Source organism: Prosopis cineraria, unplaced genomic scaffold (assembly GCF_029017545.1).
Source record: "Prosopis cineraria cultivar Desert tree isolate PC_DT_omini unplaced genomic scaffold, ASM2901754v1 PC1, whole genome shotgun sequence".
NCBI lineage: Eukaryota > Viridiplantae > Streptophyta > Magnoliopsida > Fabales > Fabaceae > Prosopis > Prosopis cineraria.
Window position 1 is genome coordinate 44,435,721 of NW_026555332.1, and position 27,794 is coordinate 44,463,514.

Here is a 27,794-nt window from a genome sequence, read left to right on the forward strand (position 1 = left end):
GAATCTAAACTTTTAGTTGGTATATCTTAAATACTGAACAATTAAATTTGAGTAATCATGCCCTTACTGTTAATTTACAAGTAAGAAATGTTGCTTTATACTTAATGGGCCCATCATTTTCTGCTGCTTTCTAGCTTTTGTTGCTCTCTCTCCATTGTCTCACTCTCTCACTCCCTCCTCTCCTAGTCTTTGCTCGTTCCCTCCCTCCCTCCCTCTAAGGAGTTACACACAGAGGATGCCATTCTAAAGCCTATGACAAGCATTTTGCTTCTCCATATGAGTTGCAAACTTGAGGGTATCTATTTGCTATAAGAAAAGTAAACAAAACGAAGTAGAGAGAGAGGAGCCTACTTGTGTGCCATCATTCCCTACAAAGTTTTGAGGAGAAAGTAGAGGCAAAGATCACATCGATGCTAGAGGAAGAGAACAGGATAAAGGCTCTAGTAAAAAGTATGGCCAGTTATTTCCACAAGACTATAAGAAGAGATGAAGGATTGTGCTTGTTTGTGGTGGTATGCAATTTCTTGAAAATAGCAAAGGCTTTCAAGAAAGAGTCCGACGACAATGTTGTCTATTGTAGAAACTCGACAGCTATGGGCGGTGAAATTGGTGTAAGGGGATTGGTGAAACCATATTGATTATTGAAATTAAGTGCAAGGGTCCCAACTTAACCTTAGGCCCGTTACAATGTGCTCTAGTCAAAAACCTTATGAGGAAGGTAGATGGTGAACCCTGCATCGATGTTGTTAGTTAGGATAAGGAGTTTCAGAGTTTGTGCATTCCCTTGGCCTACAAGGATAATGTGTTTCTTTCTTAAAATAAGGTAGAGAGTGAGACACTTTTTTAGGGGGGGGGGGACAAAAAATGATAGGCCCCTATATGTGTAAAGTAATGTCCGTTACTATTAAATTAATGGTGGGGTGAAATTATCTTAAATTCAATTGTTCAAGTTTCAAAATATATCAACTATAAATTCAAAATCTAAATTACCCCCGAACTTATAATTCAAGGTTTATATTACCATTTAGCCCATATTTTATTGTTCACTAATTTTTTTTTTGCCATTAAATATCAGAAATAAGATTAGTTTCCTTTTACAGTTAGGTTTTGATGTTCTAACTGTCGTTTTAAATGACTAAACTTCGTTACTTTCAATGGTTAAAAAAAAAAAAAGACTATTATTTTGAAACAAGATTTTGCTAAAATGACAATACCTATTTGAGGCAAGAGCATTATTGGCGGGTCATCTTCCAAGTTTTGCTAATGATGGTTGAATTTAAAACTCATTCACAGATTGTACCCACCGGGGAAAAAAAAAAAAACCCTCATCCACAGAGGCTCTCTAATTTTAATTCGTGCTCTTTGGTGGCTCTGCACTATGCCTGTATCTACAATCAAGGTCAAGGTGTTGAAGAGAAGTAAAAATGTAAAATGCTGCCATACTTGGTGGTTGGATGAAACAGCATGTCTACTTATACAGCACTGCTGACAGCACAAACTATCCATGTCTTTTAGCATCCCTGCTATACAATCTAAATAACAAGCTCACATACTCGCAGAGTGCAAGAGCAGCTCCTCATAGTACAATTTCAGGTTGGGCTGGTTGTTCCTTGAGTTTCTGAACAACATTTCGAGCAACATCACCATATGCTTTGGATGCTGCAGAATCAGGAGCCGATAACACTATGGGGTCCCCTTCATCACAAGCTTCTCTTATCTGCACTTCTAACGGTATCTGGAGTCATTGAAATGGGAGCTTGTTATGTACGCAATAGATGAATGTTGTTGCAGGCGTCACTTCAGAACATCAAGAAAAAGATGCAGGTTTTCTCGATTAACCATTTCATATGCAAATATTACATCACAAAATTTAAGCAAATACCTCCTTTGTTAAAACCGGTGTTATCAAGGCGACTGCCATTGCCATGTCTTTTGAAGTTCCATAGAGGGAAGCTCCAAGATTGCCATCATTCTTGACATGGTGCCCGCCATTGACAACACTGGTAAGAACTAGAATCCCGAACAGCCTGGTGATTTAAGCGTGCTTTGTATTGCAGTTTCAATTTAATCATAACAGATAACATTAACGTCAAGCAGCTGATGTGAAAGTATCACAAATTCCAGGCAGCAAGGAGGTGGTGTCAATAATCCTCCCTCAATTAATTCAGGAAAAAAAATTAAAAGGGCAAGCAACGAGCAGTCAAACTCCTGCACAACTAAGCAGATGCGCGTGTCTAACGTGCAGTTTTCTTGCTTGCACAGGAACAAGCAACGGACTTAGAAATAGATAGGAGCGCACTAGCGTCTCAAGCCCTCTCGCTTTGCCTTTATCTGATAGGGCTAGCTTCACACGTTGCGCATTAGACACGCGTAGGAACAAGCAACGGCCCATGTCCTGACATGTAGAAGTACATCCGTGTAAAGAAATAAACATGCAGCTAACGCAAGTTGGTCCACTTATGCGCGTTGGCAATTCACTTTCTAATTATTTCTAAACTGTTAAAGATTCATGGGGATTTTCTTCGCACATTAGAAATTGTTATTTGCAGCTTTTAGAACAAGGAAAGAAGAAAAAACAAAAAGATAAGGAAAAAAGAGCCTCAAATAATTTTTTCCTTAAAAAAAAGAAACAGAAAATTATAGTACGAAGTGTCTAATCTGTGTCCTGGTACTTGCCACAATGATACCTCACACCACCATCAAACGAACCATGTATTTGAATCCAAAAATTAAAATCTAAGGCGTTTAACATTGATATGATAAACAAGGATTATTAAACGTATAAATACTATACTGACCTCACCCAACAATTCTAATCCCATATCAGCCGCTGTCATAGAAACCCCTCCTTTCCCAAATATGTATGAAGGTTCACCACAATGAGGACACTTAAAGCAGCTCATGTTCTCAACAATTCCCAGAATCTGTAAATACAATAGAAGATCCATAAAAAATGATGCTCAACACCAAAATCCATTTCCAATTAATATTTCAGCTCAAGAACAGAAGGGATGGTTGACAAAAGAAACAGCAAATTTCATCCTACATTTTACTTGGAGCAAAAAAATGCTGTGAAATAAACAACATCTATGAAAACACATTGCATCTGTATCCATCAACAGGGTATATGTTTCTTGTCTTTGCTGGAAAAGTTTATGCCACCATAACTTACTACTTAGAACTCTATATCCATTAACCAATTTTATCAGATCTTCCCAAAGAGGCAAGAAGAAACTTAAATGACAGCTTATCATATTATCACATTGACGAGTACTCAAGAAGGGTGTAAACCCTCCTCCAAAAGTTAGCTATCGAGTAGGAGAACTAATCCATTTAAATACCTCAATGAATATCTCATACTACTTATATGACTTAGACATCCAATGGCAGCTGCATTCTGTAACTCTTCATTCGGTGATACTTCACTTGACTTTCTCATTATTCAGAACCTTTTACTAGTTAAAAACTTTCACATGTAACCCTTTCTAAAACACTCAAATGATGGGCATTTAAGTGGGAGGGTTCTAAAGTTAGCTATTGAGGTGAGAGAACCAACTCACTTAAACTCAACATAAGACTTAGGCATCCCATACTACCTTTGTCTCCATCACATATATACTGATAACATCAACTTTTCTTTTGATATATAAAAAATGCAAGGAAGTTAAAATTTTAGCATTTGTAATGTGAAGATGACAAATACAATATCAAGTTGACTGAATCCATAGATGTTTTTATTTTTATTGTTCTGTACATCCATGCTCTGCACACTAGCCAATTCATGCATATTATCTCAGCGTGCACATATTCTGATTCAAAAACTGATCAACATGACTTTATCTGTGCAAGTCAATGTAAAGAATAAGTACGCCAATGATGATCATACAGGAACATGAACTTTATTGAACATGTTTACTCCTCTCCTAGCATCCATTAATGCAACATCTTGAGGAGTTGAAACAATCACTGCACCTGAAATAAAAGCAGCTATGCAATGACAACCCAAGACTTTTTCTTTTAATGTAAACTACACAAAAACAGATTGAGTCATTATAAATAAAAACATCTCAAAACACGGCACTTTTGTTTTTCGTGCACGTAGTTAACAACTTTATATAATTAAATTTGCAAACAGCAACGGTGCTTAAAAACCAGTAAATTTCACTTTGAAAATGCCTCTTTTCATAAGCAGTGAAGGAAACGGAAAATTTGTACAAAAACCTTTCACCGTTGGGGCAATGGTAAACAAGCCATTTAACTTTTGGCATTGCCTGCTAATTTTCTTCAATTTTGATAAATGGCTCAACACCTTTTTTTTGGATGAGATTTTGGTTTTCAGGTTTGAATTTGTTCACTAAGGCTCCAATTGGTTTATTGATGGAAAAGTAAGGCCCCATATGTTTACTAAGGCTCCACTTGTTTTTTAAGAGAAGGAATTGGAAAAGTATGCAAAATGCCCATTACTCATGACTTTATATTTTTAATATTTTTTACAAAAAGGGTACAAGAGTCATGTCTCCTCCATAGCATCAATTTTTTTTGTTTTTGTTTTTGTTTTCATTCCATTGGTGTCTGAAATATTTAGCATGAGAAGTAGGTAAGATGAATAAAATAAGAAAAACAAAGGATCAAATTGGCTATTGAAAAATAATGGAGCCCTATTGTTCTACACTCATAAATGCAAAAGTAACAACAGTAAAATAGCAATAAATCAAGGCAAATGCTGAGGTTTGATATTTATGGTTCCAAAAGGCTAAATCAGTGTTGCAAAGACACTCCACTGATTTAGAACAAACCCTATTCCCTACTACAACCAAAACATACAAACAGAACAATCACATTGTGATAGACCTCTTTTTGCAGCACAGACCTATAAGAGGAAGTTTAAGAAGAGACATGAAAAGAGCAAACTACTTTATGGGAGTAAGAATATTGACCTTACTACCCTTACTCTTAAGAGTAAGACAGTCAGACTTAGAGTTGACTGTAGGAGTCTAGGCTGGTTAGCAGAAAGTAAGGTTGGGGAATGTGCAGGCCACTTTTAGGTCTTTAGTAGTCGTTGGTTCGGCGGTGTGGGGGATAAATCATATTTTGGTATTTTGGTATTTGGTGAGAGGAGAGATTGGCTCTTGAAAACCAGAGGGCATGCTCTTTGAGCATTGCAGTGTTCTAGTTTCTTAATTGTTGTTGGACCATTCGATTGTAATAAAAGTAAGGTTTGTTTTGAATCAGTGAAGGTTTATAACACTGATTTAGCATTTTGAAAGTATTAATAGCAAATCTCAATATTTCCTTAGATTTATTAGTTGTTTTCTGTTATTATCTCTGTGATTACACTTGCTGAACTGTAGGGTTGCAACATTTGGTATCAAAGCAAGTCGATCTGAGGGTTTGTGTAAAGAGGGATGGGCGAGAGGGTAGGATATGCAGACCCTAAATTACAAGAGTTGAAAGAGACAGTGGGAAGTTTAAATAGAGATGTAACATCTCTCAATGATGAAGGACTTGGGGGGAACCTTAGCACGTTTGTCAGAAAAAAATAAAAAGGGAAACGAGTCACATGTACATGTAGGTAGGGAAGCACAACGTGAAGAATCTGCAGAGACTAGTGCAAGGATTGAAAAAGAATCTAGCAAGTTTAGAAAGTTGGAGTTACTGGTGTTCAATGGAGAAGGTTCTCTAGGCTGGTTTTTCAGAGTAGAGAGGTATTTCCACATCAACTCCATTGATGAAGAAGAGAAGTTGGAAGCTGTAGTGGTATGCTTGAAGGGAAGAGCTTTAAAGTGGTACCAATAGATTGACACTCAGGCACCATGGCAAAGTTGGACTGAGTTCAAAACAGAGGCTTTGCGGAGATTCCATCCTTCTCCACTGGATGATGAGTACGAAATGATGATGGTTGCCAAACAAGAGCAGTCTGTACTCAAATATGTGGCGGAGTTCGAACGCCTGTCAGCACCGTTGAAGGATGCATTAGAGGCATGTTTGGTCGCAACGTTCAGAAGAGATTTGAAACTAGAGGTTAGGGCCGAGTTGAAGCTCACGAACGCTGTCACGTTACGCGAGGTGATGGAGATGGCCATTCGAGTTGAGGAGAGAAACACATAGATCAAACGAGTAAAAGAAGCTAGAGTAACCTGAACCCATAAGTTTTCGGGTGGACCCAGAATTGAACTAACCCAAACTTACTACACCCATGCAACCCACGTGTAAGAGACAGGGAAGAATACCATTATGGCCTCCTTTATGTCTAACACGGATGTTACCAACAACAAGAGGAATGATGCGAAGGTGTGGGAATCATGATCAGGCAGCATGACGACTGGATCCATGTTACTAAAGAAGGAAAGCATTGCTCGGAGGATGTCAAACACCAAGATGGCTCGAAGAAGGGAATTAGGACTTTGTTTTAAGTGTGGTGACAAGTATGGACCTAACCACACTCGTAGAAATAAGCAATTACAGGTATTGGTTATAGAACTCGAATCTGAAACACTACCGGAAAACACTGACATAGTGATTGAAATGGAGGGTGTGATGCTCAGGGACGAAGACACAGGGGCAATAATGGAATTATCAATGAATTCAATTGCTGGATTAGGAGGGAATCATACGATGAAGGTGAAGGGAGAGATATAGGAGCAAGAGCTGGTAGTATTGATAGATAGTGGGCCACACATAACTTCACATCGGAGGAATTTATTACCAAAATGAAAATTCCATAAGAACAAATAGCTACCTACACCATCACAGTTAGGGACGGGCACGGCTTAAAGAGGGATCGAAAATGCAAAAATGTGAGAATGAAGGTACAGGGTCTTGTTATTGACCAGACATTCTACCTTTTTCCCTTGAGTGGGGTTAATGCTATGTTAGGGGTTGAATGGCTTAAATCCCTGGGAGACGTGAAAATGAATTGGGGACAGCTAACCATGATAATAGGCAAGAAGGGAAGCTGAGTATGTTTGAAGGGAGACCCTGCCTTAGTTAAGGCCTAAGTCTCTCTTAGGTCTCTAATATGATCAGTGTAGAAGAAAGAAGCCGCGTTTATGATTGAATTTAATGGACATGGAAAGTCAGGCTCAAGTCGTAAATCCCAAGATTCAATCAATGCTCAATCAATTCAAGGCGACCTACAATCCCATTGAAGGATTACTAACCGTGTGCCCTAATGATCACGCTATCACACTTAAACCGGGAGAGCAGCCCTCGAATATACTACCCTACTGATATCCACATGCCTAGAAAAATGAGATTGAAAATATGGTAAAGGATATGCTTAAGGTTGGAATTATACAAGCTAGTCATAGTCCCTATTCTAGCCCAGTGTTATTGGCTAAGAAGAAAGATGGGAGTTGGAGGTTATGTGTTGATTATAGAGCATTAAACAAAATCACTGTCCCCGACAAGTTTCCAATTCCGGCCATTGATGAATTACTTGGTGAGCTCAAAGGCGCCATGGTGTTTACAAAGCTGGACCTAAAATCAGGCTATCATCAAATTCAAATCAAGGCTGGAGATGAACCAAAAACTGCTTTTCGAACACATGAAAGGCACTATGAATTTAAGGTAATGCCCTTCGGGCTGATCAATGCCCCCTCCACCTTCCAATCATTGATGAATGAGGTATTTCATGAGCATTTATGCAAGTTTGTACTTGTTTTTTTTTGATGATATACTCGTTTATAGTAAAGATTTTGCTACTCACCTCAAGCACTTGGAGGCTCTATTTTCTATTTTAGAAAGGAACTAGTTGGTGATTAACTTAAAGAAGTGCATATTTGGCCACTCAAAAATTTAATGCCTTGGGCACATCATATCTCAAGAAGGGGTACAGGCTGATCCGGCTAAGATTGAGAGCATGATCAAATGGCCCAAACCTCATAATGTGAAATCATTGAGGGTTTCCTAGGGCTGATTGGCTATTATAGGAGATTTGTGAAGAATTATGGGAAGATCGTTAGCTTGCTCACGGATATGCTCAAAAGTGATGCTTTCAAGTGGACCACTATAGCTGAAGAAGCCTTTGAGAGACTCAAAATTGCCATGACAACTCTTCCAGTGTTGACTTTACTGAATTTCACAATTCCCTTCGAGCTTGAAACTGATGCTTCAGGGACAAGTGTGGGTGCTGTGCTGATGCAAGAGGGCAAACTAGTCACTTATTACAGTCAAAAGTTGTCTAACAGGGCTCAACAGTGCTTTATTTATGAACGAGAACTTATGGCGATTGTCATGGCAGTGAAGAAGTGGCGTCACTACCTATAGGGCCACAAATTTACCATATGTACAGACTAAAAGGCCCTAAAATTTTTGCTGGAACAGAGAATTGTTGATGAAAATCAGCAGCATTGGGTCTCTAAATTGACCGGATACAAGCTTGAAGTTGTGCACAAACCAGGAAAGGAGAACAGGGCTGCCGCTTGCCGATGCACTTTCAAGACAAGAGGATAACCTGGAATTGTGTGGGTTTTCCTTATGGCAGTATGATGACATTGACAATTGGGAAAAAGAGGTGATGGTTGATGATGACATTGAGAATTGGGAAAAAGAGGTGATGGCTGATCCTAAATTTAATACTATGATGCAGCAGCTTATTGCTAAACCTGGAAGTGTGGAAGGGTATAGCATAAAAAAAGCGTGTTTACACTACAAGGACAAGTTGGTGCTTCCAAGAGGGTCTTGCAAAATCCCTTTCTTGCTTAAAGAATTTCATGATTCACTGGTAAGGGGTCATTCTGGATACTCAAGGACTTACAAAAGGCTAGCTCATGTATGTAGAAGGATATTTGATAATATGTAGCTCAATGTGATGTATGCCAAAAAAATAAATACCAAGCACTTTCTCCTACCGAGCTGTTACAACCTTTACCCATTCCACAACAATTATGGGGGGACATCGGCATGGATTTTATCACTGGCCTTCCAAAAGCCACAAGGTATGACACTATTATGGTGGTGGTAGATTGGCTCACTAAGTATGCTCATTTTATAGCTTTATCACATCCTTTCACAACCCAAGGCCTTGCTGCAAAATTTGTAAACGAGATTGTCAAATTGCATTGCTTTCCCAAAACCATTATTTCTGACCGAGATAGAGTCTTTATAAGTCAGTTTTGGAGAGAATTATTCAGTAAGGCTGGAACTCAACTATCTTTAGTTCAGCTTATCATCCAGAAACCGATGGTCAAACAGAAGTGCCAAATAGAGGGCTTGAAACATATTTGCGTTGTTTCGCAAATGAGAAACCTACCCAATGGCTTCAAAGGTCGTCATGGGCTGAATATTGGTATAACACATCACATCATAGCGCGTTTGGAATGACACCTTTCAGGGCTGTATATAGGCGCGATCCTCCTGTGTTTTTCAAACTCAAGGACGAACCATCATCCATCGAGGCTGTTACTGAGCAGATTCAAGCTAAAAATCAGATCATTTCTATTTTGAAGGAGAATCTCGATTTGGCTCAATAAAGAATGAAGGAGCAAGCAAATAAGCAAAGACGGGATGTGCAACTAGAGATTGGTGACATGGTGTATCTAAAAATTTGACCCTACAGGTTGAAGACTTTGGCTAAAAGACTCAATGAAAAACTTAGTCCTCGTTTCTATGGATCGTTTAAGATCACACTGAGGGTTAGGAAGGTGGCATACAAGTTGGCGCTTCCTCCTATAGCCCGAATTCATCCTGTCTTCCATATTTCTTAACTCAAAAAGTCCGTGTCTTCATTGGTGCTGGTTCCTACCATCCCACCTGCTCTCTCAGCTGAATGGGAACTAAAAGTGCAACCTCAAGAAATTTGTAAGGTCCGCAAGCTCATGAATGGTCAGCTGGAAGTCTTAGTCAAGTGGAAAGACTTACCAAAGTTTGAAAATTCATAAGAAGCTGCTGATGTTATTGCTACACAATTTCCTGATTTTCCCTTTGAGGACAAGGTAAAACTTTTAGGGGAAGGCAATGATAGACCCCCTTTTGCAGCATAGACCTATAAGGAAGTTTAAGAAGAAACATGAAAAGAGCAAACTGCTTTATGGGAGTCAGAATATTGACCTTACTACCCTTACTCTTAAGGAGTAAGACGGTTAGACTTAGAGTTGACTGTAGGAGTCTAGGCCTAGTTAGCAGAAAGTGAGGTTGGGGAATGGGCAGGCCACCTTTAGGTCTTTTGTAGTCGTTGGTTCAGTGGTGTGGGGGATAAGTCATATTTTGGTATTTTGGTGAGAGGAGAGATTGGCTCTTGAAAACCAGAGGACATGCTCTTTGAGCATTGCAGTGTTCTAGTTTCTCAGTTGTTGTTGGACCATTCAAGTGTAATAGAAGTAAGGCTTGTTCTGAATCAGTGAAGGCTTATAACACTAATTTAGCATTTTAGAAGTATTAATAGCAAACCTCAGTATTTCCTTGGATTTATTGGTTGTTTTTTGTTATTATCTTTGTGATTACACTTGTTGAACCGTAAGGTTGCAACGCATTGCAATGCTATCAAGCATGCCCTCTAGTTTTCGAAAGCTAGTCTCTCCCCTCACTTAAAATACAAATTATGACTTACCCTCCAAAAGACACTAGCGACTACTATGCGAGTGTTCTCTAAATACTTCGATCATCAGTGCTTGAAAGGTTGATAGTGCATTGGTCAACCCGAAAGGCATCACTTTGAATTCATAGCGTCCCTTATGTGTCTGAAAAGTTGTCTTGTATTCATCTCCAGCTTTAATCCGAATTTGATGATATCCGGATTCGAGGTCCAGCCTAGAAAAGACAATTGCTACCTTTAGGCCATGTTTGGTAAGTTGGAATTGTGAAGATGGAAATGAAATTGGGATAAGAATCTGAATAAAGTGATGTTTGGTAGATATGAATTACAATTCTTGGGAATCCTTATTCCATGAAAAGAGGTTGAATTGAATTACTTATTTAAAGCTATGGAATTGAGAGCAATTCTATAGAATTGTAACATTTAAGACACTTTTGCCCTCATACAAATTCCAGAAAGACAAATTTGCCCTCAAAAAAAATAAAACCCTCACCTCACTCCTAGTTCCTGATATTTTTGCTCATTATATATAAAACGTTATAATATATATATATATAAGATAGTATTATATATAATATTTGTATATAATTTATATATTTATAATATTTTTTGTAAAATATTTTACTAGATTTTTTATTATTTAGAAAGGGAAACTTTTGATTTTCTTGTATTTCCTTGCTACCTTTATTAAATGTTTTTATTGGTACACAATTAAGTTTTTATTATGTTTTATTTTAATTTTTATATAGGGGTATTTTTGTCTTTTAAGTATAATTCCATTTCCATGTCTTGCATACCAAACAAAAGTAATGCAAGGATTCTATCTAATTTTTCTGACATACCAAACATACTTTTATAATTCAATTCAATTCCAATTCTGATTCCAATTCTGATTTTAATTCTAATTCTAATTCCATTAAAAACTATTCAATCATACCAAATGGGGCCTTAATTCATCTAGCAATTCATTGATAGTGGGAACCAAAAACTTGTTAGGTACTGTAATTTTGTCCAAGGCTTGGTAGTCAACGCAAAACCTCTAACTTTCGTCTTTCTTAATCAAGAGAGTAGGACTTGAATAGGGGCTATTACTTGGCTGTATAATTCCACTCTTTAACATGTCCTTCACCATATTTTCAATCTCATTCTTTTGTAAGTTTTGGTATTGGTATGGTTATATGTCAGGTGGTTATTCGCTGGGTTTAGTCACAATAGCATGATCCTTTGCCCTTGATGGTGGTAATCCGTCAAGGCTTTACGATACTGTAGGAGATTGCTGTAGCAGCCTCTGTGCTTCATGATTTAATCCTATTACACCTCCTTCATTCCTTACCATTCCATTATATTCAAGCAAATAACCTTCTCCTTTCTTCTTCATGGACCGTAGTAAGGACTTGAGAGTGGTCTGAGTTTTCAATAAGGTGGTCTCCTTGTAAGCGAATTCGGTTAGTCTTCTTGCTGATTTTCATAGTCAATAGGCTCTACTTCACTTTCACATCTCCAAGTGATTTCAGCATTCCATTCCCAACACAGCATCAATTCCTCTCAAAGGGAAAGGATGGAAGGTTTGAACCATATCAAGACCTTGTATTTTCAGACACAAATCTTTGCAACATTGCTTCTTCCTTAATGTATACCCATCCCCCACTGTTATAATATATTCAGGAATTTCATTTATTTGAAGTTTCACTCTACCTTGTAGATCTTTAGATATAAAATTGTGGGCGGCACCACTGTCAATGACGATCACTATTTTTGCACTCGTGGTCCTACCCCTTACTAGCTATGGAATTTAAGGATAATTCCATTCGCATAGCCTTACCTTTAGCTTCAACATTCTCTTTAGCATTCTCAATAGCTAGATCGTCTCCTTTATTGGCTGCCTCCATGTCCATCTCAAGTAACATCACTTGAAAGTTCTTGTTTTAGTAGATGTGATTGGGGCTAAATTTGTCAGCATACTTGAAGCAGAGTCCTAACTCCCTTCAGCGAGAGATTTCAGCATCAAACAGGCAACAAGAATTCCCCACTTTTCGACTCAAGACAGTCCTGGTCAAATTACTCCTAGTTTTCAAGTCCTACGTCTTTACTTCTACACACTTTGTGATTTCCCTTGAAGCACTGGTTGAGTTTGCACTCTTGTTGGGCTCTGGTACGTGAGTAACGCGTGAATAAAAGGGTTGGGCTGAAACTGTTTTGGGCCCTATTGTGCTCGTTGGGCCCGAGAAACCCTAAAACCTTTCTCTTCTGGCATCTAGTTGTGTTCATCAATAGAAAAAGCTATCTTTATCACCTCTCTTAAAGTCGTTGCATTTGACAACCTCAACTTTGCTCTAATTTCATCCTTCAACCTAGTGCAAAATGCTCCTATGAGACACTCTTTTGAAGCTTCCTTTAGTGGTGCCAACAGCCTTTCGAACTCCTCTACATATTCTAACACAAAATACTTTTGCTTGGCTGAGAATAGCATCTCACATTCACCCCCACGTTGAGTGGAATGAAATCTTTGCAACAATTCCTTCTTAAACTTGGACCAGTTTCTCAGAGGTGCTCAAGTTTCTAACCATTGATACTAGTTCAAAGCTTTACCTTCCAGACACACCACAACAGCTTCTAGCTTCTCCGGCTCTGTAATGGTGTTAACATGAAAGTACCTTTCTACACGAAAGAGCCACCCTAGAGGGTCTTCTCCCATGAACACAGGTAATTCTAACCTTCTGTACTTCCTTACTTCCTTCTCATTGTGCATATTATTCCCAAAAGCCTCTCTGTGTTCACTAGCTTCCTATTCTGGTACACAAGTGTCTACCATATTCCTTTGAATCTGTCCTACGGTCTCGTCCATCCTTTTCAACACTTCCTTGAAGTTGTCCATGTCCCTAGATAGCCTATCAACGGTCTCTTTCAATTCTTGAACCTCTGGGTCAGCATATTGCACGTGCTCACCCATCTTGATAGCCCTTGAATCTTACCGCTCTAATATCAAATGATGGAGCCTTGTTGTTTTACACTTATAAATGCAGAAATAACAACAATAAAATAGCAATAAATCAAGGGAAATGCAGAAGTTTGATATTAACGGTTCCAAAAAGCTAAATCAGTGTTACAGAGACACTCCACTGATTTAGAACAAAACCTATTCCCCGCTACAACCAAAACATACAAACAGAACAATCACATTGCAATGCTATCAAGCATGCCCTCTGGTTTTCGAGAGTCAGTCTCTCCCCTCACTCAAAATACAAATTATGACTTACCCTCCAAAAGACACTAGCGACTACTATAACCTCAAAAGTATCTTGCACAGTCTCCAACATCATTTTTTGCTAAGAAAGATCTAAAAACCCCCCCGGCCAACACTAAGTCTGTATACCTTTCCTCTTAAGAGTAAGAAGAGCAAAGTCAACATTCAGCCCTTCCTAAAGGTGCTATGCCTTTTTCTTGTATTTTCCTATTTCTCCTCTTATAGGTTTGTAGCTTCCTATTTCTCCTCTTATAGGTTTGTGCACGAAAAGAGATTCCATCAAAACACTTTGCAAAGTTGAAGGGGTTAATTGGCAAAATTGAAGATTGGAATGTCTCTTCTACCACCCCCCTGCCAAAAAAAAATAATAAAAAACTTCCTTAGTCTTTTCAAATGGTGGGGGCTGTCCATGTCCACGTATGTTTCCTTTTATAAGGTAAATATCATATATTTCAAAATTAGGTAGACAAGAACCACCCAGAGATTAAGAAGTAAAAGGTCAGATAAAGTAAGACTCCAAACAGCTTTTAGGCCTCCCTACAAACTATCTCCCATAACAAAAGCCTTGAGAACTGCCTTCATGAAGCCTTAAACTACCTGATAATTGCAGATTCTGTGAGATAGCTATCTGGGCATCACCGGTTCCAGGAGGCATGTCCACCACCAGAATATCAAGGTTTCCCCAGTCAACTCCCCGTGTCATTTTCTCAAGAGCATTTGCTACCTATTACAATCCAGTAAAAAAAAAAAAAAACTCACATAGTAAACTGGGTAATGGGCTGTATCAGAACGTTACAATCAAATGTATACTGTAGAAATTTGCCAGGAGCAAAAAAGGATTGAAATAACTAACTTGTCAATCATAAGAAAACTACTATATACTAAATATCTTTGAAGAAAATGAAACCTCAAACATTGACAACAGAAGCATTTATATCTGCAATCTCATTCATGAGATTAACTATATGCAACAACTGCTGAATTAAGCCAGTAAGTGTAGATAGCAACCAAAATATGCAAGAGAAAGGACAGATTCTTATTGATGTAACTTCATCATCACATACTGTTAGCTGATTTTAGTACAAAATTATTGGATCACTTCCCAATTCACTTATTTTCTCACTCTTATTGGATATACAAGCTCAAAAGACTCCTCTTTTTGATATAATTATATATGATGCAACTTATCACCTTAGCACATGTTTAAGCTTTCTACCAAACACTGGACTGCATATCAGAATCAAACGGCTACTATCTCAACTAAAAGAGATTTAAGTTAATACAGTAAAGCTGCACAATTTCACACTCAAAAAATGAAATAGACAAAGATTGTAATCATGAATTTTTGTATTAGAATGGGTGGATATTTCATATTCCATTCTTTTAACATGTAACTAGCTGCTTTTTCATCTCTTAATTAATGTTACACTCTCATATAATTTGCAGGAACTTAGGGTGTTATCATGTCTGCCAGACACTTTGAAACATAAAGAAAATGGTTTCTGCTAAGCCTAAAATTGGAAACACTGTCGAATCAGTCTTAAAAACAAAAATTTCAACATGCTTATGGGATCTAAGGGTTGCTCTAATGGTTGACTTAATTTATCTCAGCCCTTCGGAATGTTTTCATGCTCTTTAGTTTCAATTAAGTTTGGAAAAAATATAAATGCATGACAGGAACAAAAATCTACTAGGAAGGAAAAGAACACAGCATACCTTAACATGAATATAGAAGTGACTAATGCATAGGATCTGCCAGTCTGTTCACAGACTGTAATCCCATATATTGAACAAGTATAAAAACAAAGCTGAAATACAGTAAAGGGATGGAAAAAAGAGAATAGACAAGAAGGTAAAGGCATACCATGGGACCTCTCCATACAATTGGCGCATCTTTCTCCACAAGGAAACCCATTGACATACACTTTATCCCATAGTTTTCAACAGGAATCATTTTCTTTTCTGAAAAGAAGCAAATGGATTAATATAGCAATAAAGCACAGTTAAAAATGTAATTTAAATATGTGCAACAAGCTCGTACTTGGCAATATAAAGTTGCCATCCTTAGATACTTGGAATCCAAAATGGGAAGGAAAAAGAGAGAAATTCAAGCACTATTATTACTCTAGTTGTTTCCATCAATCATAGAAACAAATTTAAGTTAATGATTTCAAGAAACTCTCTCCTGCATTAAGAAGTTCAATGCCTTGATGTTAATTGAGTAACTGTTAAAGTGTTTAAAACAGAATAATTTCTCCACACTTCTTGCTTTACCTTGTACACATTTCTTGGGGAAAGCATACATCTTTTTGTGTTTGGATTATGGTTTTATCTGTTTCCATTATGCATTATATTACAGGTATATCATATATGTAGTGTGTTTGCTCCGTTCCCCTTTTCCTGTTAGACTATTACTGCGCCTCAAGGAAGCTTGAAGGTAAGAAAGAAATGGCAATTACCTGGGGTCACTTTTGGCTTTTCATTAATGTTCATCATGGTGGGAATATTTGGACCGTATACATCAGCATCGAGCAAACCAACCCTGAGATTGCATTTACTTGCGAGTGCAACAGCTAAATTCACTGCCCATTAAAACAGCATGCATAACGCTAAAGAATGCACAGAAAGGAGAAATTGGCCCTCATTCCAAAATTTATTAACCTCTTCAAAGTTCAGAAATAAGAATGCTCATAGAACATAGATAAATTTTATAATTTTTGCACGCCTCGTGAAACGAACCGGACTAAACAAATTGTTCCATGTATACACAGCAGAAGATAATCATGAGAGAACTAGTAGAAGATGAGGAAGCAAAATACCTGAAGTGGTAGACTTGCCCACCCCTCCTTTACCAGAGGCGACAGCAATGGTATCTTTAACTCCATCGATACGCAGATGCTTCGCGTAGCTCCTAACACTTCCTAGCCTCTGCGCAAAAAATGAGAATTCAACTTCACACACGACCCACAGTAGTCAAAACCAGAATCCGCGACAAACAGACGGACTTACCTTCAAGAAACTGAACACCTGCCTCATAGATTCCTCCGAAGAAGACAATGACCACACGTCGAGCGAAGTGTGGCGTCAGATTCTCACGTAAAGAAAGTAGGGTGAGCGTCAAGAAGTCCCACATCGTGGAGAAGTAAAGTGCAGCGAGGAAGGGAGACTATAAAAGTGAGTGAAGGGGCACGATTGCAACATACTTACCTGGACGGGGTCAATGGGTGATCATAAAGGCCCATGGCCTAGGCCTGTGACTTCCATTGCACTTGGGAGGGGTGCAAGCCTAAGGTCTACCTAAATGGTGGAGCCTACGTCATAATTTGTGGTAGTGGGGGCCTGCGTTCGCGCGGCCCCTTCCGAGTCTTAGTTTAGCGTTTTGGTTGGCTTTGCTGGATGACGCCTAGTTTGAAAGAGCTAATAAAAAGGAAGTTGAGACCCACTTTAGTAGAAGATGAATTAAGAAGGTTTTCGGAACTTGCTAGGCCTATTTGCAGGAGTCGTTGGAAAAAAAAAAAAAAAGGGAGGCTGTTGTTAAACTTTTCTCCTCTCTCGTGTGGCGGTTTAGTTCTTTGTTTATTTAGCTGAGATATCTTATAATTTAGTATTTAGTTCGTTGAGCTTTAACATTACTTAAATGAATGGTTTTACACAAACATTGGATGTAGAAGAAAGCTTATGATCTCACCAATAGAAAGTTGAACATTTTTTTGGGTAAATATTTTAGGTTAAAAGATATAATTTGTGTTTTAAATAAAATTTTAATTAAAATATTTGAAAAAAAAATCAGATCAAGACCTGCAAAGAAGATAATGCACAACAGGCCAAAAATCAACTTCCACCTAGCATTTCCCATCTGTGATGGCATGAATAAAAAAGATAATAATGTGTATAAATTTGAGGACTACAAATTTCATTATACCTTAATAATTTTTAAAAATAATTACAGTATCACAGCCTCCAAAATACAAAAAGAATTTAATTGAAAAAATGTTTCATTTATTTGTATTGATTAATGACATAAATAATTAGTTATTAGAAAATAATCTAAAATATGATATTCAGTTACAATAGCAATAGTGGGCTAGCCCAAAAAAAAAGTGCAGGATCAGATGGCCAATCTGGGCTATAAAATTACAAATTCACCTTTTTGGAGAATTCTCTTTACGGGAACCAAATGAATGAGGCAGTTGGTTTCAACGGTCAGTCGATCTTCTAGAGAAGGTGCCGCTTGTAATTCCGCGCCTTATTCTATTTTATACATTTTCTTTCTACGTCGGTTGTCATTCGATTTTGTACCTTCCTCACAAATTTCATCCATTTTTATAAAAAATTAGATAAAAAGAAAACAAAAAGAGAAATTCTTTACGGTGTTGTCTGATCTCAAATTGCCACTTTACCTCTCTTCCTCTTCCTCAAGCTCCAGAACAGGTATCACATTTTCTTCGTTTCTCCATAAACCAAAAACCAGTATGGACGAAATTAATGTGTTTTTCAATGATTTTTACACCTTTGATTTTCGAACAATTTAGATGGACTTCCGTTGTGACCAGAATGCACATTATGTTAGATTTTCACCATTGCTACCTTCGTTCACGAACGTTGTTTATAATTTTGTTAGACCAGATCTTGCCGGTCTTTCTTCTGATCATGATTTTGGGAAATTGAGAAAAAAAGTTTCTCCTTTATGTTTCTTTCATATCTTTGCCGAAGAACGGGCGTCTCGAATTTATTCCGAGTTTGGTTTTACGTTGACAAGCTAGGCCTTTGATGTTCTGCTTTAATTGATGCGCGTGGGGATATTAAATTTGTTGTTAGTTGTTAGTATAATAAGGCACTTGATGGCACAGCTGGGTTGGTTTGAATTTATTTTCTGGTTTTGTTCACATTCACAACTGCACTGGTATTTGACAAGATTCAGTCATGACATTGACATTTAGTAGCGTCATGGTTTTTCTTGATCAGTTTATCCAGCAGGTTTCTTTGTTTCTTTGTCAAATGCTCCGGTTCTTCAAGGAATTTTCCTGATTTCAGTCCACTGCTCACGCGTATGGATTCTCATGAACTTCATAATAACTTAAGATGCACAATCTGGCAGTAGCTTGTGTCTTCTTTCAACAAATTCGCTTTTTAACTTCAGATGTATTGAAACATTGTTTGGTATACTAGACACTATATTTGTCCGTTGTTGTTCTTTGGCTGTCTGAGTTTGATCTTTATCTTTGTTTTTAATGATAGACTATTACTAAATGCAAGAGCTTGGATTATAATTTCAAAGCGGTTTTTCATAGACTGTCTCTCACCTTTTATCCCTGGCTTATTGGAATTTATGATGGATGATCGATTTTCAGGGTGTAGCTTAGTGCCCTGTCTTGAGTTATATGGATTTATAGAGCAGTTGAGGTAGAGATGGCAGCAGGTAAAATTTCATTTGTCAAAACACAGGGGATGTGGGGATTCACTGCTCTTCTCGTATCTGCAGTTTGTGAGTGGTTTTTGATAATATTGTTGCTTATTGATGCCCTGCTGTCGTATCTACTGAAAAAGTTTGCAAGTTTCTGTGGATTGCAAGCACCTTGTATGTTGTGCTCTAGGCTTGATGTTGCATTAGGTGGTCAAAAACCCGAGTTATATCGGACACTACTCTGCAGCAATCATATATCAGAAGTTACCTCTCTGATATCATGCCATATTCACAATAAGGTGGCAGATGGAGGTGGCATGTGCGATGACTGTCTCTTGTCATTCACAAGGAAGACTATAGCCAATTCAAAAGCTCATAGATTGGGTCTGGTTCATGGTGACTGTAGTTTCCAGTGCTCATTGAAGGGAGATTTGTTCTCTGGTTCTTCAGGTTCAAGGCCATGTAACTGTTGCGGTAAGCTCTGGACGGCAGGACAAAGTGCCACTTCAGGGCCATGTACCTGTTGTAGATCAATAACATCTCACTGTGTAGGAAAAAACAATTGTGATTCTGAGTTAGAGTTTCCATTTTCGGATGACAATAATGATGTTGCTGCTTTAATTCATGCAAACAATGAAGCTGGGAGTGATCCTAAGTGTCAATGTGCATCAATAACATCATCAAAATTTCCTCCAAGTGACTCAAATCCAGTGGAACAGGACAAGAATAAAGGTAATAATTTCCTCTCTGCTGCACAATCAGAACCTTTCATTTTAGATGGTATTCACTTGATATTAGTGTCACAAGAGAAATGTAATCTCTTTCTTCTTTTCTGCATATTTTTATCTTTTTTTTTTTTTAAAGAAAAGTTAGTATTCACTTTCTGAAATATTTCCAGCGGTAGATGTTTCTCAAGCAAGTGATAATGGACTTCAATCAATCAGAGACCATGAGGGTGATTTAATGAAGAATACTACAAGTGAGGAACAATTCGAACAAACTGATCTGGTTGTAAAAGACTCTTCTCATACAAGTCTTAGGCACAAGAACTTGAGTGAAGTGGATAAATTTTCTACCTCCGTTGAGGAAATAGAAGTACCTTGCTTTATCAGAGAACAACTAACTGAAGAAGTTGATAAAGTCAACGACAAGGAAGAATTGAAGCTATCAACATCACAAATATCTTCTCCTCAAGATTCCAGTGTCTCATCGATTATTCCATCAGGTGATGCTTATCCCCCTGAGATGCAAACTGTTGCTGCTAACCGCAATGTACTTCAAAAGTCAGTCTCATTGGATTCTGGTCTTGAATCTATGGATGGAAGCAATGTCAGTAAAATTGAAGAGGCCTCTCTTATTGATCAATTGAAGAGACAGATTGCGTGTGACAAGCAATGCATGAATTCCTTACACAAGGAACTGGAAGAAGAAAGAAATGCTTCTGCCATTGCAGCAAATGAAGCAATGGCTATGATTACAAAGTTACAAGAGGAAAAGGCAGCACTCCGAATGGAGGCCCTTCAGTACTTAAGAATGATGGAAGAGCAAGCAGAACATGATGCAATTGCATTGGAGAGAGCCGATGATTTGCTGTCAGAAAAGGAAAAAGTGATACAAGATTTGGAAGCAGAGCTAGACTTTTATAGGTTAAACTTGGTAGAAGAACCTATGGTTGAGACTATGCTTGAGGAAAATAGTCATTTGAAAGAGGCAAACAAGACATTACAAAATGTTGGCTTGCCTCACATCACAAATAACATAAACTCTTCTTGCAAAACAATGCAAACTCAGAATTCATAACCAGAAAAGATTTGTCTGTCTTTACCTGCCAATATTTGTGGCCTTTGGGCAAATGTGACCAAAAGAATGACGTTTCATTCGTTTGGTTCGGCTCCCAATTTTGAAGAATCAGTAGAGTTTCAAAAGCAGATATCTCCAATGTGCAGGGAACGAGATAGTAAAGTGCCCAAAAAAATAAATGATAGCAAGCCTTAGCTTTAACCGCTTGTTCCTTCTTTGACCAGTCAGTTTTGAACTGCCCACTGTTGCTTTAACTGATGAGAATCTTGAGTTTTAGTCCCGTTGTATTGATAAGATGGTGAGTTTGACATTTTAATGAGTTCATGTAATGGGAAAGCACTTGCTCTGTAAATCCCAAGTCCAAACATACTGGATTCACTGCGCATGAAGGTCATAGGAGTAGATTGTCCCCAGTTGTGCTAAGTACCCACAGGACATTACAAATTGTAACTGTGACTGATACCATCTGTTCAAGTCAACACACAAAGCATTTATCAAAGACGGAATTGAGGCACAATTCTGAAGTGGTAAAGTAGTTTTTATTTTTTCGGAATATAGTTTTCTATTGTGCATTTCAAACGGTCCTGACAGAATCAGGATCTTGGGAAACAACTCTAAAATGTGTGTTATGTAAACCTCTTATTTTGGATGTTTAGAGTCAAATAGAATGGCATAAATCTCATGATTTTGTAATTGAATTTCAGTATTATTACCTTAAAAAGTATTATGTAGAATGATTGTAAATATTAAGATTTTGACTATCAGTCAAAGAAAATAATGATTTCAGGTAAAAGATAGATGCTGTCAAAAGAAAATCAACAAATACAAAAGGGCAAAAAATAAATAAATAAATAAATAAATTATCTAAACCAAGGGTAGACAACTTAAATAAGATATACATGCATCAAGTGCACAATGCGTGCCAAATCTAAGATCCGTCCCGCACACGAACAAGAAATTGGAAATAAAACATTGTGGGGAATGAATGATTAAGGCAAGGCTACAAAGCAGTAAATGATAACTAATATTGAGTCGCTGAGTTTAATGTCTGTATATGAACCTAAAAATGATGGATTAGGGTCAGGGCGAGTGTGGAATTAGGGGGACGTGTATTTTGAATTATAAAAGTGAAGAGAATGCAAGGGCAGGGTGGAAGATTGCGTGTAGATGAAGCCATCGAATTAATTGCTGCGGGACGGCCTATGTATACTATAAATAGCATTTCATCGTGTGGGTTTGAAAGTGCATTTCCATCGACAGCTCTGAGTACCTGTGGAGGAACGACAATGGCGGTTAAAAGAGTGGTGAGGGTGATGATGATGTTGCTGATTCTGGCAAGCAGTTTGGTTGTGGCTTGAGAAGGAGGAGATGAAGTTGGTGCAGCTGCAGGTAACAGAAACACTGCCAGAAAAGCCCCTGTTCCCCCTTCTGCTGCCTCTTCATGCTCTTACATACCCAATCTCACTCACTCTTCCAATTTTCCCAATTACCCTAAGCCATATCTCTCCTCACTTCCGCTTGCATATATATTGTGTGTTTCTCTGTGGGTGTCATGAATATATGCAGCTATGCCTATGTGCTTTGTATATGTCCAGCTTCCTTAGTTTGATGTCGATTTGCTGTACTTGCGTATGTATTAACTGTGTGTGTTATAGGGGATATGTTATGATGATAGTGATAGCTATACGGTAACAGTGAGGAACGTGTACATGGAGAGAAGATAAGAAGGGCTGGTGGGGACTTGTTTAATGAGTGTTTCAGTACTTGCAGTTAATATACTGTCATTTTTTCTAGGAAATATTTCGTCAGACCACCCCTCCCACCCTCCCACACAACTTATTTATAGTCAACCTCTTAAAATTTTAAAATATCAATTCAGACATCATGTTTGGGTTAAATTTATTTTTGCTAAAAATGACACAAATAACCTTAATCCCTCAAATAAAAATAACTAACATAAGAAAAATGAACAATTGATACATAAAAAATGAATAAATAATATCAGTGAAATTTGTAATTCTTATTAACAACATAATATCATTATGAATATAAATAAATGAAGGTAGTTACATGAATAACTCATATAAAACAAGTGAATAAGTGTTGTACAAAAATAAACAACAAATATAAGGGATTGAGTTATTTGCATCATTTCCCTCAAAAAATTAATTTTAATTTTACTCAAATAGGACCCATAGTGATTAAACTAATGTTTCTAAATTTTGGAGGATTGATTTTAAATAAGTCTAGCCAGGGACTTAATAAAAGAAAAATTTTAATCAAAGCTCTTAGATCGTACTTATTTACATTCAAAGCTCCTAAGTTGATAAAATTTTACTACCATTCAGGGATACTGATTTGATATTAATTTTTTGAGAGAAATGATAAAAATATTTATAACTATAATGACTTGTATATTTCGCAAGAATATATTTGAATGCTGGATTGTTGTGATCTCACAAATTATAATTATAATGAATTTTTTATTTTTTTAAAATATTTATAACAACATATTCAAATATATAAATGGTCTCTTAGTACACATAATAGACTAAATTTTAAAGGTTAATCAATATTTTTTTGTAATAAAAAGTTTACTAACCAAAGTTAATCCATTTGGTAAGAATTTGACTTATAACTAAAATTATGAGTTGAAATTCCATATTCCTCAATGCAAAGACCTTGTTGATGGGTGATATGTAAGTATTTTTATAAATACTTTTCAAACTTGGAAGTTTTTTTTTTATTATTATTCATCATAAGTATCCTTCTATTGAAGATAATATTATTCAAGATCCAATCAAAGATTGAATGTGAGTCTCTCTCATAATGAAAGTTTGAACTTTGGTTCATCACAATTTGAGATACTAGCTCCTTTTATTAGATCCAACATCAATTAGTAACTTGGAGGTTTTGATATTTATTTATTTTGTATAAAAAAAAGGTTTGGATATATATAGTCAAGGCCGAAGCCCTCATGAGCTTGACCCAAATTTAAAGAAAATTCCTGGAACAAAAACATTCTTGGACTGAGTCTGTTAAATGAAAGGAGACGGACAATAGTGAATGACCTCCAACATAAACATAAAGCAAACTTACGAAACTGTACAGCGTACTACTAAGAAGCGAAGCTTCGTACGAGGACTGCGGATCAGACAACGAGTTTAGCCAGCTTTTCTTCCTTTTTTCTTTCTTTAGGCCTGACTTTCTCTATGTGTGTGTGAATTAAAAAGTCAATTTTTCAAATAGGATGACGATTAATGCACGGATGAAATGAAAATAAATCCCTTTGAAATGGTCTTGATTTGTAATTAGTCCGTATTGAGCAGTGAGCGGTCTCGTGGCAAGACTGCTCCCTGCGATTTTGTGATATATATATATATATATATATATTTTATGCGTACTTGCTGTTGATTTGGTTTTCACCATTCAACACACACACACATTTTTTGGTCCACAACACGTATATATATATATATATATATTTTTTTGGTCCACAACACGTATATATATATATATATATATCTTGCTATGCTTAGAGAATTCAAGTGACTTTAACCTATAGTCCATTGATATCCTAAATTTCCAATTCCATTCAATCTTCAAAGATAGGCTCGGTCATATTTCCTCAAATTTCAGGTAAAAACCTTACTTTGAAAGGCAGCCAGGATTCCAAAAAAAAAAAAAAAAAAACAGCCATCGAGAATTAATGTTTTGCGATGTAGACTGAGAAAAACTTGTATAAATAGGCAACCTTGCAAGCAGCCAGCGTGCTCACCCACTCGGCAAAAACAAAAGACAGACCAATTGATCTCTGTGTGTGCAGAAGTAATCATAACAAGAAGAGGATGGATATGGATATGGAGATGAGAAAGGTGGTGAGCGTAGTGGTCGTGTGTGTAATGGTGATGGTGATGGCAGAGTTAGGGCAAGTGGGAGAGACGAGGGCATTACCTGTGGTGGAGTCGCTACGACGAGACGTCACACCTCCGGGTCCAGATCCATGCACCACCATCTCTAAACACCGCAGAGGAGATTGCACCATGTCCATGAACTTCACCGCCCAGCCTCCTCTTTCGTCCCTCCCTCCTCTTCGTTCTGCTGCTAATTGATTCTATCATCAACCTCCCAATCACCTTAATCAATCCCCATACGTTTTAGTTTTTTTTCTTTTATTTGTTCCTTATTATTATTGCTTGTACCCCTACTTAGTTTGTCTGTCATCACTACTCACCAGTGTCTCTCGTAATTATTACATTTCGTGTAATGCTTGATTTATATATAGCCAACGATCAATAATAAAATAAATCACGTCTCGTTTCAACTTTCGAGTTCTGTGTTCTACTTGAAACCTATTGTCTAACCTCAATGAATTTTACATTTATCTTTTGTCGTCAATATATGTAAGCTACGAAACATGCATGCATGTGCTGGTGGGAATCTTGAGCCTCTCATTTAATTTTGGACTCTCTGCACAACTACACTGAACCTACTTTAATTAGTATAATAAAAGCATATACTCTCCCTCCTCTTATTTATAAAACAGAGAGAAAAAAAATCTTTTTGATCTTATTATTGACTTTTTATTGTAAGTTATTTTTATTCTCTATTAAAACTAAGTAAGAGAAAGTATGCTATTATTAAAAGTGTGTATATATAATATACGATGAAGTTAAAAATTTGTTTAATTTTTAGACAAAATTAATGAATTTTAATATTTCTCTTAATTTAAAAAATATATATTAAAAAGATTTATAAATAGAATTGAAAGAACTAAAGGAGTATATGTTTTGTTCAATACATATAGAAAATATTGCCATGGAAAGGGAGTGGCTACTTTATGGGGGAGAGCTTTCCTCTTGAAAACTAATGAAAACTCTCTTTCCAGCTTAGAATCTCCATTTTATCTCCAAACTATCAGTCTTTTTTTTTTTTTTAAGTCGACGTTATTTTTTTTGTTATTTCCATTATTATATTTTTCCTAACATATATACAAAACATGCATGAAATATGCCTCATTCCCATTCCCATTTTATACCAAAACTGGCTATAAAGTTATTTGTTTATTTTGGAAGAATTTATTATGTTCATGCAGTCACATTTGAATGGCAAGTTCACGTAATAAATAATTAATGGGCAAAAGAGTAATGCTTATAGATTATAAGTGTAGGAGTGTCTGAGACTTTAAATTTATTTTTGATATAATATTTTCCTTTAACTCTTAAAAACAGTGCAATTTAGCTCTTATCATTAATAAAAGTTGATTAATTGATAACAAAATAATAGAAAATAAATTTAAAAATTACAAAACATGACCAATAAAATTTTCTTGGTTGCTTTTTGTAATCTTGTGTATTATTGTCTGTAATTTTTGAGTCTTTTATTGTAATTTTTTGAACTTCTTATAATTTTTATGGTTTTTTTTATCATTTTCTAGTCAAAAGTTAAAGAAAAATATTATTAACAATAAATTTAATTTTTTTAATAATATGGCTCCTATTGCATCATATTCAAAAGTTAAAATAAAATATTATATAAAAAAATGAGTCTAGAATTCTAAACACTTTTAGACTTGAGGGTTAATTTATTCCTATCTCGCCCGAATAGTGATCTCTCAAGAAAAGGAAATCAATAAATGTAGAAGTCGCAATCAAAATTTTAATAGGATAATTTTAGAAACATTTTAAAAAAATAAAATGGTTTACGATAACCATAATAAAGTTCAAAAGTTGATTATGTATGAGAAAAGTGTTAAGTACCCTGCGTTACCCATCCATGAGAACAATTACCTTAAGTTGACTAAACAAAATTAATATGATTTTAAATGAAATTTAATTACCCTTAATTAATAAAACAATAAAAAGGAAATAAGAAGAAAATTAAGATTAAATCAAGAAAAATATTATTTATTTACATGTTAGACTTGACCTAGAATAAAATCCTAAGGCCTACGTACCTTTTAGAGGAATCAAAACTCACGTAGTTTAAAAATAAAAATGCATGTTGATTTGTTAGTATTTTTTTGAAAAGAAATTTTTTATTTTTTTTAAAAAATAATATTTAATTGAATCGGTATCTTTTAATTAAAAAAATTATTCCCTTATTTGATAAAGGATTTTTCTTTTGAAAAAAAAAATTGATTGAAATTTTTACGAAGATTCCAAAAATCTCACATGGAAATTAATTTATTTTATACTTGCAGCGATTTCAAAATCTCACATGGTATAGAAATTATTTTTTAATCTATTCATTTATATAAAAAAAATTTCATCTTTTTTTAAATATTTTTTAAACAAATCAATTAAGTACCATGATTGGTATGCCTGTAGTAGCCTATTGCTACACACGACATACCAATTGACTAATTATCTACAAAAACTTAAAAATCTCACACGATATGATTAAAAAAAACACACATACAAAAGTCTCAAATCAGGTATCAGTATAGTATGTGCTAGAAGAGTGTACGATAATATAAGTAATTCTAAAAAGAAGGCGAGGGATCAAATTGTTGGAGCTTTAACACTTGAAGCAGCCTAGATAATTATTTCAGTCATTCCCATCTCATACGCGACAAGTAAGAAGAAAATAAATGGGCAAGACATGTACTTGTGTGTATATGTGCATATTTAAAACATGAGCAGAACCGCATATATGTTTCATATTCTTCCACTTATAAAAAATGAAGAGACGCTCCTAGGCTTAGGAAAAGAAAAAATATATATTATTCAAAAAAATTTGGTTGAACATGAAAAAATGGTGCAAAAGGTGATAAAGAAATTAAAGGAGGCTAAAGAAATAACATCCAAAAG

General features: G+C 36.3%; 2 protein-coding genes and 1 non-coding gene across 5 annotated transcripts; 2 read left to right on the forward strand and 1 right to left on the reverse strand.

Annotated features, from left to right (window-relative positions):
- Window positions 1-1,309: 1,309 nt before the first annotated feature.
- On the reverse strand, window positions 1,310-16,984 carry LOC129310307 (iron-sulfur protein required for NADH dehydrogenase, mitochondrial). 2 transcript variants are annotated; one of them, XM_054952133.1, is made up of 8 exons: window positions 16,788-16,964; window positions 16,598-16,706; window positions 16,238-16,360; window positions 15,643-15,740; window positions 14,376-14,502; window positions 3,887-3,972; window positions 2,799-2,924; window positions 1,310-1,735 (listed from the first exon to the last, which is right to left on the reverse strand). In XM_054952133.1, exons 1-8 carry the CDS (start codon window positions 16,812-16,814, stop codon window positions 1,577-1,579), a joined length of 855 nt encoding a protein of 284 aa, XP_054808108.1. In that variant the 5' UTR covers window positions 16,815-16,964; the 3' UTR covers window positions 1,310-1,576. The 2 variants fall into 2 exon arrangements, with proteins under 2 accessions (XP_054808108.1, XP_054808100.1); XM_054952125.1 differs by lacking the exon at window positions 1,310-1,735 and adding an exon at window positions 2,032-2,395 and having other exon boundaries at window positions 16,788-16,984.
- LOC129296448 (U1 spliceosomal RNA) lies at window positions 16,978-17,138 on the forward strand. Its single transcript, XR_008589797.1, has one exon. It is a non-coding gene; the product is annotated as a U1 spliceosomal RNA (small nuclear RNA).
- Window positions 17,139-17,957: 819 nt separating this feature from the next.
- LOC129308467 (probable myosin-binding protein 4) lies at window positions 17,958-21,594 on the forward strand. Of its 2 annotated transcripts, none has more exons than XM_054949587.1 (3): window positions 17,958-18,002; window positions 19,130-19,914; window positions 20,081-21,594. In XM_054949587.1, exons 2-3 carry the CDS (start codon window positions 19,188-19,190, stop codon window positions 20,980-20,982), a joined length of 1,629 nt encoding a protein of 542 aa, XP_054805562.1. In that variant the 5' UTR covers window positions 17,958-18,002; window positions 19,130-19,187; the 3' UTR covers window positions 20,983-21,594. The 2 variants fall into 2 exon arrangements, with proteins under 2 accessions (XP_054805562.1, XP_054805553.1); XM_054949578.1 differs by lacking the exon at window positions 17,958-18,002 and adding an exon at window positions 18,067-18,209.
- Window positions 21,595-27,794: the final 6,200 nt, after the last annotated feature.

Bases quoted from the DNA above. Each gene is read 5' to 3' on its own strand.
- LOC129310307 (XM_054952125.1), bottom strand. From the start codon at position 16,814: ATGAGGCAGGTGTTCAGTTTCTTGAAG. The intron at 16,707-16,787 runs GTAAGTCCGTCT...TTTTTTGCGCAG, and splicing joins AGGTGTTCAGTTTCTTGAAG to AGGCTAGGAAGTGTTAGGAG. The intron at 16,361-16,597 runs GTATTTTGCTTC...TTTAATGGGCAG, and splicing joins GGGCAAGTCTACCACTTCAG to TGAATTTAGCTGTTGCACTC.
- LOC129308467 (XM_054949587.1), top strand. From the start codon at position 19,188: ATGGCAGCAGGTAAAATTTCATTTGTCAAAACACAGGGGATGTGGGGA. The intron at 19,915-20,080 runs GTAATAATTTCC...AAATATTTCCAG, and splicing joins GGAACAGGACAAGAATAAAG to CGGTAGATGTTTCTCAAGCA.